Below are 12,013 nucleotides of genomic sequence, written 5' to 3' on the forward strand. Positions count from 1 at the left end.
AATAACTGATGTGTAAGTCAGAGCTAAGGTATTCTCTTTGTGATTTTGATGTAAAGTTAAGATGGCGAAGGTCTCTGACAGCTCACAGTGCTGTTGCCATCTTTCAGAAGCAAAGCACAAGTGGCTGCTGACAAGAAGAAGAGTAATCTATAAAGCTGTGACAACTGTGTGGCACTGCCATAGAGACAGGTACAAAATTGCATTACAGTATTGGTTTAGTTAGGTGCACAAAGCTGCCATGTCCAGCCCACTGAAACTGTCAGGGATCAATTTACGCGGACTCAACTTTAGTTTAATGGCTGATAGCTCTTGGAGTGGGTTGTGTGTAGTCTTAGGCAATTTACTGGTCAGCGCAAGTAAACTTACTAACAGCAGATCTCTCTCTCTCAACTATATAATGTGTATTTCCCATTTTCTTCTTCCTTGCTATGGTTTCATTGGCCTTGCTTTCTTTCTGGTTGGAAAAATATCGAGATTTTTTTTAATCTCGTAGAGCTTGTAGCCCCCATCATAGTTACATTTAATGGAGTTACAATTAGCTAGTAAATACCACAAAACAACAAACTAATATGAATACCAACAATACAGCAATCAGCATACAGGCAATTACATCCTTTGAAACTACAGAGCTCCATGGACTATGCACATAAACCATCTACCCATGCTTGTGTGAATAGCTTATAAGGCCCATAGCATTTGGCCCAATTGATATTTAGTATGTATTGTTTCTCTGCACATATGTGAAAATATATTTATTCATCTGATATAATTAAATTATTTTTGAGACATTTGAGTCTCATCTTTGCATATGATAATGATGGAAGCTTAAGAAATGAATTAAAATTTTGCCGTGGCCAGGACTTGAAAGCAGGTCTCCTTCCTTACTACGCAGGAATGTTAGCAATTATACCATCACAACACTATAGCTAAAATTACTGCATGGATTACACTAGCCCAATGCCCTCCATAATACAGATTTCAATTCACATATCCAGCTTATTTTCCCTTCTTAGATTTGAATATCACCCGAGCATTGGGTAATGGGAAAATCCTGCCTGTACCTCAGGCATAGTTGATCTATAGATATGATATAATGAAATTTTCCTTAAGTCATTAGAGCCTCATCTTTATCTCCTATAGTGACACAAGCTGAATAAATAAGCTGAAGATGTGGTGTTGTAATGGCTAGCATTCCTGCCTAGTAAGCAAAGAGGTCCAGATTCAAGTCTTGGCCACGGCACAAATTTTAATTGATTTCTTCATCTTCCATCATTATTGTAGACTAGGATGAGTCTCAAATGTCTTGAGAAAAATTTAATTATATCACTTCTATAGGTCACCTATGCCTGAGGTACAGGATGGACTGAGTTGCAACAACTTTTCAGAATTCTTTTTGAAGTTCCATAAACCTCACATTGTCTTCATGTTTTATAGTTTTGATAACTGTATTAATTTCAGTGAAGGGTGTTGGTACTACTTCTAGTAGTTTAAAATTTTGTGGAATGACTTTTAAGTATATTCTCTTGTTTCTTCAACTGAACCATTTAATCCTATATTTGCTGCTTCATTTAAAAAGTCATTGTTAAAAGTGCGTGAAACTTGTGAATTATTGGTCACAACATTGTCATTAAATTTAATTGTTGTTCATCACCTATAAATCAGTCATTTCCACATTACTTGCAGCTGCTGTAGGGCAACCCCGTGTGTTCCGACATAATAGTCTAGTGCCACTGTAAAGGTTTTCCTTCCGCAAATCACCTCTCAAAATTTGATATTGCAGGCCCAAGCTAACATACCACTGAATAGGTGCATCTGTCATCTGCACTTCAGTTTTACCAGCAGTGTCAAAAGAATATATACTCATGAATTTTTAAAAATTTCTGTTATCCTGTCCAGGTTTTCTTCATTCTCATGTTTGTTGTCACCACATTGTATAAATCATAAACATTTTTGTCCATGGCAGACTAGCATTATATAGATAACTTCAATAGTTCATATTCACACAAGAACTTTCATTATCACTCTAATTTAGTGCTATACCCTAGAGCTTCATCATGCATTGTCTGGTGTATGATTGTTGTAGTGTGTGTAACATGGCAGAGACCGGTACTAGAGCACCATCTAAAGCTCATTTTTCACCATTTCCACTTCCTCCAGTGCCTTCGCTATTAACTGAGTTTCATTGAAGAAAATATATTAAGCTGTGTGTGTGTGACTTGTAAATCAAACACATTAAAAACCTACCTACAGTTAGAAAAATAATCAACAAATAAAATTCCATGGAAACCTTACATAGAGCACTCAACAGTGTGTATACTTGTAAATAATTACAAACTCTGCTCATACACACACACATACACACACAAACCGCCAAAAAATTTACAATTCCTTGATGCCTCACAAGGTACTGCCAAATGAATCATTTCTTTTAGTCTGCTTTTGCCATAAATTTCTTTTTCCTAAATTTGATTCAGTAACACTTCATTTGTTATTCAGTCTTCCCACCTAATCTTCAACAGTATTCTGTAGCACTACATTTCAAAATCATCTTTTCTGTTTTTGTCTGAGTTGTCTATTGTTCACACTTCACTTCTTTGCAATGCTACACTCCTAGCGAATATATTCATTCCTGTTTTACACATTATAACACAGAAACTAATTACTGTACAAGTACCAAACTAGTTAGCATTAATGATTGGAGTGTGGGGTGCATGATTTCTGTGTGTTACAGTCCCACTGTCCAGTTCCAACTATGGTCACGATGTGCACTTCTTGATGTGTCAACATGAGCTTGGACAAAAGGAGCAGGGTGTTGTTAGTGAAGCTCTACTATCGAACCAACAGTAATGCTTCTGCTGCACTTCGAGAACATCGCTGGCTGAAAGGATTACAGAAGAGTCCTCTTTCTCTACCTGCTGTGCAGAGCATGATGAAGTAGTTTCAATCAACTGGAGAACTGGGTGTTGCTCCAGGGAGAGCACAGTGACTGGTCGTGCCACAGGTGGTTGATGAAGTCACTGTTACTATGGCAGACAACACTGCACAGAATTCATGATTGTCGGGTAGTGCACCTACTGTGTCACGACAGCTGAACATCCTGTGGTCCACTGTACAGAAGGTGCTTCGAACCATTCTCAAATGGTATCTGTATAATATCCATATCCTACAGCAGTTTGCACCACAGGATGTACAAAGACATGTTTACTTCACTCTCCACTTTCTCACAAGAATTGAAGTTGACCATCCTATGGACAGACGAAGCTCATTTTTCTCTGGTGGGTGAGGTGAACTCACAGAATTGCTGAATGTGGAGTCACTGTGCATGAAGTTTCTCTGTATGGTGACTGTGTCACCATATGATGTGGCTTCACAGCTACATTCATCATTGACCCATTCTTTTTTGAATAAGTTGACACTCAAGGATGAGAGATGTGCAGTGTGACTGGTCAGCATTACAGCCATATGCTTCACCAGAATGTCATACCCACCCTACAGAAGACAGACACATTGAACTCGATAGTTTTCATGTAAGATGGGGGCCCCACCACACATCACTCAAGAAGTTCACCTTTTTCTCTGAAACATGTATGGAAATGATCAAATTATCAGCTGATCATTTCCAAATGCTTGGACGGCACGATCACCTAATCTTACTCTCTTTGATTTCTGTTTGTAGGTCTACCTGAAAGACAGGCTTTACCAGGGTAATATTCACACATGTGCAGACCCGAAGCACAGCATATCAAGAGACGTAGCCATCATACCTATACCTACATGCATTGTTCTGCTGTGCAGAATGCAATGCTGCACTTCAGACTCTTCTGGACACTGATGGGTGCCATATTGAGTCCCTTTTGTGCACTGATGGTATTGTCATGTAATGGTATGATGTACCACAGCAGCACATTAAAAGTGTTTCACTTGAATTGGTTCTGCATTATCTCTCTTTCCCATGTCCTTGACATTAATGCTACTAAGTTTGGTCCTTGTACAGTAATTAGTTTCTGTGTTACAATGTGTTAAGTAGGGAAAGTTTCATTATAATCACCCAGTATATTTGAATAGCATCTACATGAATCCATTCCTGACCCATCCCCCCTTCCTCTCGTGTACTTGATGTTTTGATAAATGAATTCTAGAGGCTGTCTATTAACTTGTGCAATGTAACAATTACTGCTTCCTGAGGGGGTTATATTTTTTGCATGTTTTGTTTTTTCTGTTGTTTCTCCTTAAAAGATTATTTGATTACTTGGTTTACCTTACCAGACATATTTTAAACTTCCATGTGGTATTTTTCTGTACTGTTCATGATGATGCTGCTGTTCTCAGATTGTTGATTACTGCAGTATGTAACAAAATTGTTTTCTGCAAATACTATATAACTCTTCATTTCTTTCTATGAACTGTGTAATCATAATCAGTTTTTTGCCTCCCCTTCAATGCAAGTGTAATATATAAAAACTGTACTTACTAAGGATTTCGCTTCATAGTTAGTTCTCATAAAATGTCCACCAATATCTAAAAAGTGAACAGTCTCTAAGAAATTATCTCTGTTTGTAGAACACACTTGATCTACAGCTCTTTCATGCTTGAATACTGCAGAAAACATAGCTAAAATATATTGCTGTGTTAATAATGTTAATTGTTGATATTTTAGAATGTAATTAGTTGAAAGACATAGCTTACTTTTTTTGCTATAATATCGCAATATAATATGTTCTTCATTAGCAAAACACAGAGAACAAATCACAATTTCTCGGAAGTTAACTGGCAAGAGGTATAGAATTGTGGCACCGTCTGCAAGAGTTCTGTTTGGCCGAAATGGAAGATATATCCTGGATGCTAAAACCTGTGGGAATTTAGGTCGTTTTATCAATGTAAGTAGTCAATTTATCAATGTAAGTAGTCAACTTTTCTTCTCATCAGTTACAACCACTAATTGCGGATCTCTGAGAAAGTTGAATGATGCATTGCCATGTATAGAATTTGATAACATGTAACAAACTACTGAATTTTAATATATTCTGTATTATAACTTTTGTATTGATTTTAGCCTAAACGTGAGAGAACACATAACAGTAATTACTGTTACAGTTTTATAAACAAGACTGAAAGACTGCTTTATGAGATGCCAATGAGACATTGTCCAAGTTTTATTCTTACTGTGTGTATTTATTCTTACATGAATATTAAAGGTAATGGCAGGATGGGTATCCCCAGAAAAATAAGTAATGAGTAAAAATTTACAGGAATGTGTAAAATGAAGTTGCATGTTATAGGGTTTGTGTTTGGCATGGAAGTTTAGTGAAGAGCAATTTTGTTCCGTATTTCTGTTTGCATAGACAAAGGTATGAAGTAAGCCACTAAGGGCTAGTAAGTGTGTTGCCATGAAAACATAAGATAATCTACCACCATTATTTGTATGTGTATCTGCTTCCGATGTTCATTATCTTCTTGCTGAATGTAATAATCATGCTATTAATATTAATTTTGAAGTTTTTCATAAGTGAATCATTTTCAATAAGGCTCTGTGTATTATCCATGTTGCAGCATTCGTGTAATCCAAACATGTTTACCCAGAATGTCTTTGTGGATACACATGATCTCCGACTACCATGGGTGGCTTTCTTCACCAATTCATTTGTGCCAGCCAGTACAGAGCTGACATGGAACTATGGTTATGATGTGGACAGTGTTCCAGACAGAAAGATCATTTGTAAATGTGGTGAGCCAAATTGTCAAGGCAGGTTGCTATAAATAGTTGTTTTTGTTGTTGTTGTTGTTGTTGTTGTTGTTGTTGTTGTTGATAAGGGAGATCTGTAATCATTTATTATTTCATAAAGTTTGAGCATAAAATGAACAAGTGTTTTTGTTTAACTGTTTCAGTACACTTTAAGTAAAATGTATACTGATGAAATGGAAATAAATTTATGTCTATAGTAACAAAGATTCCTTTATTTGCCCCATGGCATGTCTTGACTTTGAAGATACAGTGAGTCAATGCTTATAAATATTTTCAGTGTTCATTATCCTGTATTGTGCCACTCATTATTGGCATAGAGTATTATTAAAAGCTGTTAATAGTTGCATTACTTTTGAATGTTTGGCCACATTTCTATGTCCCCCAAAAGTATATGAGTGGCTTCTTGAAAAGTGTATGTAATGTAATTTGTACATTTTCTCTGAAAATATGTATTAATTAATGAAACTGTAAACTGATTAGTAAATTATTTGTGTAACAGTGCATTCACAATGAAACTGGTATATAAAATGTGCAAAATGTGAAAAATGTTGACATACATGAAATGCATTCACCGTTGCAAATATGGATAACCATCTGCTGTATAATGGAAGACGTATCAGAAGGCATTGTAATATCATAAATTTTTAGATGTTCAAGAAATCTACTCCGGCATTATAGTATAAGAAACATTCAGTTTTCCGGAGATATCAGCAGTGAATTTTCACGCAGTGTTTCAAAGATTACCACATTTGCATGGTTAGTAATAGAATGATATCTTACTTCTGCTCAGTATACCTTTTTGTCATAATTCTTCTAACTGGTTTGATTTGGCTTGCCTCTTCTATGGCAACATCTTCATCTCTGAATTGCACTTACTTCCATTGCCCTTAGTTATATGTTGTATACATTCCAGTCACTGACTTATTACAGGCTCCATCTATTTTATTCTCTGAGGTGTAAACATATGCTATCATCATATTCCTACATCTACTCAAGACAGTCTGTCCCTTTCCAAAGCACTAGATAAACCTAATAGGCCAGCGATGTGAAAATAAATAGGAAAAAACCAAAATAAAAAATTCTGAATAGTGATGCAATAAGCCTGCAGAATTATTTCATGTGCCTTAACATTTATCACGTTAACAATATGTATGACACTTTACAATAGCACTTCAGAGTATCACTTTTCTATTTTTTCTTGTCATCTTCATATACTACTGTTAAGCAATCTGAACTCCTACAACTTACTCTGTGCATGACTCACACAAAAGAAATGTGTTAACAAATGTGCGGTAACAGTGAAATAGTACACAAGTAAATGATTGTTCAACTAAACTGTTCATCTTAAACTGTTTGCATTAATATGAATCACAAGAAAGTCATCACTAAGCAACACAGTGTTTCTTCATAATGTGTTAATTACAGAAATATTGTCATTAATGTTGCTTTTTCAAATGTAACTATAGCAATTTCTATTGCAAGTATTGTAGTTCTCAAAGAGATGAATTTAACTGATAGTTTCGGAGAAAAGGCAATTTTTAGAATACTGGATGTATATTCTTGCCTCTGATCTCTGATTAAGTTTCATTGACATTCTTATGATTCTTTTATTCATAATAAGAATAGATAAGATTTGAAATGTTAGTTAATCTAATCACAAAGTTGATGTCATGAGTACAAGAAACAAAATTGTAAATAAATCAATGTGCTGTGGCATAGATGAACTAGTTATTGTATGCATATATTTTTGCAATGGTTAATTAATTGATTGTATGTGCTTCACTTGTGATTTTACTTATTGAATGACCAAGTTATGATGTCTTTTGTAGTTACATTTTGAAACAATGCCTATAAATAAACTTCACAAACAAATAATTTTAGCCATAGATTTTGTCGGTTGGATTACTATCAGAAAAACAGTATACAACTGAGTTTAGTCACTTCTGTGTTTTTCTAAAAATATGGATGACCTCAAAGTCAACATCCACTCTTTTCAGTAGACTGTTACAGCTCATCAGAAAAAAGGAAATTCTGAAACACTTGGCTGCGGTATTGGTGTTAAATTATTGGTACTCCTTTTTGGTTTTTGGTACGTCTTAAACACTATTGATTATTATCTCACACAGGTTCTTGTTTTGGTATATACTGTACCTAGAAGACGTCTAGAAACATTCCATTTAGAATCATTATGCAATAACTATTACGGTGTCCTTCATGTACACTGGTATGTTCCAGTGGGGTGTATTATGTGAAGTCCCATGCAATGTTTGTTTACTTATTGTTTAAAATATAATGTAACTGGAGAATCATGCCCTGAAATCAAGCCCATTCTACCTAGCATTTTGCCCATCACACCTAGAATAGCTTTCCCTTGCCATCCATCCCCAGCCCCCAATTTCAGCAATATCCTAGTCAGACCCTATGGCTCCTTCGTCACCCATTTCCATGCCATATGGCACCTACCCCTATGACTGTCTCCACTGCAAGATTTGCCCTATGCACACTCCAACCACCATCTATGCTAGCCCTGTAAATGGCAAAACACACATTATCAGAGGCAGAGCCACGTGTGAAACAACATGTCATATACCAGCGATTATAAAAATACTGTTTGTGTGACTGTAACCAACATTATACAATATGATTGGACATAGACAGAGGGTGTACATGGGCAACACACAATATACAATTGCAGAGCGTGCTCTACAACATGATAGTTGTGACCTCAGTGCCTCTTTCACCACATGTGACACCTGGATTCTTCCGCCAGACACTAGCTTCTCACAACTCTGTATTTTGGAACTGACATTACAATACATCCCTGGATCTCATCACCCACCTGTCATTAATTTACGTTGGCTTCTTTGCTATCAACATTTCTTCATAGTAAATATTCCTTTCTTCACTACATTTTAGTTTTCCATATCTTTTATTTTCTGACCTGAGTTCCCACCACCCTCACCCCCTTTACCACATATAATGCACTTAGCTTCCTACTCTTATTAAATCCAGCATGGCATTTCCTCTGTCTTGCTTATCACCCTATCTTCCACCTCTAAGCTCTCACATTTTCAAATCTGATCTGATGCAGTCCCCAACAGTCAAGTCTTTCCTCCTCATCCTATCTGGCAATACTCCCCTGATCCAGAGTTTTCCAAACTCTTCCAATTTCCTAAACCTCACCAGTCCTTTATCTTCATCTGTCTTGCCTCCCCTTCATCCCGTCTGCCAGAAGGTGGAGCCACTGGCTCCAGCAGCTTTCAGATTTCCTTAACTCTATGTATGTGCTCTCCTGTCACCACTTGGTGAGTCGATTTTTTACCTATCCAATTGCCTTTTCAGAAATTGATTACTCTTGTCAATATATTGTAACATAATAACTTATAGATAGGTTTCATATCAGTTTTAAGTTTTCCAGGTTTTAGGCCAAATTACTATCTTAGTTTTGATTGCACAAAATGTAGGTTTCACTCTCTTTGATATATAATTTATTTCATGTGTGCACATATAGCATATTATGGACGACTCATATCAGTAATGATTGTTTTGCCAGTTTTTTTTTTTTTTTTTAATTGTGCAGTTTTTGATATTGTCAGGATTATTGATGAGGTATTATACAAAATACACATAAATTTGAAACTTTTTTTTTTTTTTGTTATTTGATGCTGCACAAAATTAAATTTGGTTTCTATTGCCATATAAAAGATCATCTATCACTATGTTGACAATTATATGAAAATGTAGTGATAGAGACATAGAACTCACTCAGAATTAGTGGGTTTCTGACCCTCTCAGGACGTTCAGGCTCAGGTCTTGATGATATCCTTAAATCACAGCTCATCATGACAACTTGTTCCTGAGTAGATTCGCTGACAGATGCCATATACACTCATAATTTATCATCAATGTGTGTAATATCTGCTGTACATCTCTTGGCTAGGTATTTAAGTTGCTCTGAGTGCTCTTGTAATAATATCGCATGAACTTCAATTTTTTTACTGATATTTGTCCCCCTGTAGCTATCATTTCATTGATAGAGGTCTTAAATGATCTATTGAAGGCAGTGATTTCCAAGTTAATGTTACCAATTAGTATCTCACTGAGTTTGTCCTCTAGCTTTCAGTTAAAAGTGGTGATTTCAGATTTGAAATTAGCTTCCATTTTCTTCATAGTTGCACATAATTTAGACTACAAGAGTTTTAATAAATGTGGTTGACTGATTGCTGAGATTTATGTTGTTATTTCTGAATTTCAAGTAAATAATCCAGTCTTTCATTTTCAATAACAGATGTTGTGCTGGTTATGTTTTCTGAATTTGGGTTGCCTAGGCTGAGATTCTCTTCTGTATATGACTTGTGCAACTGTTGTGTGTAAGTTTGTGCATGTCTACTTACAAAAGTGTATGACAAAATGAAACAAAGAAAGCAATATTACAAACACATCATACAGTCACTAGCTTCACCTGAATAACACTTAAAGAGGTTACACTTAAATGCACATGGTGACAGAAAATCACTGATGTTATGACTGAACACTGAGTGAAAACAGTGGATTATTAACATTTGTTGAGTTGTCATATTTTTGTTTATGTTTTGGTCCAGTAAACTTACAATAAAGTAGAAAATCCCATTTAATTGTTCTGTTTTTGTTAGCAATAATTTAAGTAGAACATGTCCGTTCAGTATTAAGTTCATATACCCAGAAAGTTTGTTCAAATAGGGAATGCTTAAATTAAACTTACACTAAAAGTTACATTATACTGTGAATAAGTCAATTAACAGGTATTGCAGGGATTCACTGAACTGGAGATAAAGATTTGTATCCTTCAGGCTGGATTAGAATACATGAAATTTGAACTAGGATGTTTGAAGGGGCAACAAATTGTAGCAACTGGCTAAAGATAACAAGCAGTGAGTGAAAGGTGAACAGCTCTGCAACTTCATCTACATTTGAGCTTTCAGTATCCAGTAAGTTTGATTTATTACCTGAAGTAGGCATGAAAGAGCCTCATACAGCTGCAGGTCACAGCAGGGTGCAGCAGACTTCTTTCAAAGAAACTAATTGTAGGCCAGTATCAAAAGAGAATAGGAAGAAGAAAGTCTTACTGCTAGGTAAGATGGTACAGGACAATTTGGAAACAGAGTACCAGGTCACAAGTATTTTGATGTCAATTGCTAGACTTAGCCAGGAGACAAACAACATAGGGAATTTGTGTAAGGGTGTTTACAAAAATCAGTTTATTATAGTTGGTGGAGAGGGAACAGCCTGGCTAAAGCCAGAAATTACAGCATCAGGGGTTACCTGGCTGAAATAGGACTAGCAACTACTTACACAAGTGTGAGTTTGTGGAGGTCCTGCATTACCATCACGAGCCTCGAGCAAATAATGTTGTGAGCTTTGTGAACATGGCTGAGCAGGTGATATGCTAGGATGTTCACTGCATTTTTATATAAATTTCAACATGGTGATACATGATCTTTTGTATGGCAATAGAAACTAAATTTAATTTGGTGCAGCACCAATAACAAAAAATTGCTTTAATTTTATATTTATTTTGTGTAAAAAACTATTGATATATCTGACAGTATCAAAAAGTGCACAATAAGAAATACTGAGAAGTTAGCTGTATAGCAGAGGGAAAGATAGGTTGCTTGAGCTTCTTGCAAAAAGTGTATGGAGATACCATCATTACATAATACCTATGCTTAAAAGTTTCAGAAAGAGGTTAGGTTAGAATGAGGAATCAGGCATCATGTTTTGATAGAAGTCAAAGTAATAGAAGAGCCCCACAAAATGCTTAACAATGTACACAAAGGTAACATTAGCTAATTTCATCAAAATATTATAGGAATGAGTAATGAGTTAGAAGAGCTTCCAGTCTGTTGGAAAAGTTAGAGAGCTCTGAAAAGATAGACATTCTGTGCCTATCTGAGCACAACACAACCACAGGGTTAGATAAGTAACATATAAAATATTACACTATATCATCTTCAGAAATTCAGCACTGATATGGGAATAGGAGGACTTGTTACATATATTAAGACAGAATACAAGCTCAAAAACAGCCAGGCAAGACAAGTTGATCTTTTGTGATCAGCACATAGACATTTATGGTTGTGAATCAATACTGAAGAATTGTGCCTTTATACAGACCTTCATTGGGAAATTTTGAACAGTTTATATGGAATCTTAATTCAGTGTTATGCTATCTGTCAGGCAGCAGCAAGCAGTTAATAGTCAGTGGTGACTTCAGTGTAGATTTCCTTAAGG

General features: G+C 35.8%; 1 protein-coding gene across 2 annotated transcripts in view; it reads left to right on the forward strand.

The window, feature by feature from the left end:
• Window positions 1–5,841, forward strand: part of LOC126427372 (histone-lysine N-methyltransferase eggless-like) — a 377,652-nt gene extending 371,811 nt beyond the window's left edge. For both annotated transcript variants that reach the window (XM_050089720.1, XM_050089721.1), the window contains exons 23-24: window positions 4,729–4,877; window positions 5,551–5,841. In XM_050089720.1, coding sequence (XP_049945677.1) covers window positions 4,729–4,877; window positions 5,551–5,757 — 356 coding nt within the window. In that variant the 3' untranslated portion in view covers window positions 5,758–5,841. The remainder of the gene's footprint in view (window positions 1–4,728; window positions 4,878–5,550) is intronic.
• The last annotated feature ends 6,172 nt before the right edge of the window (window positions 5,842–12,013 follow it).

This window comes from Schistocerca serialis, chromosome 11 (genome assembly GCF_023864345.2).
Source record: "Schistocerca serialis cubense isolate TAMUIC-IGC-003099 chromosome 11, iqSchSeri2.2, whole genome shotgun sequence".
Classification (NCBI taxonomy): Eukaryota; Metazoa; Arthropoda; class Insecta; order Orthoptera; family Acrididae; genus Schistocerca; species Schistocerca serialis.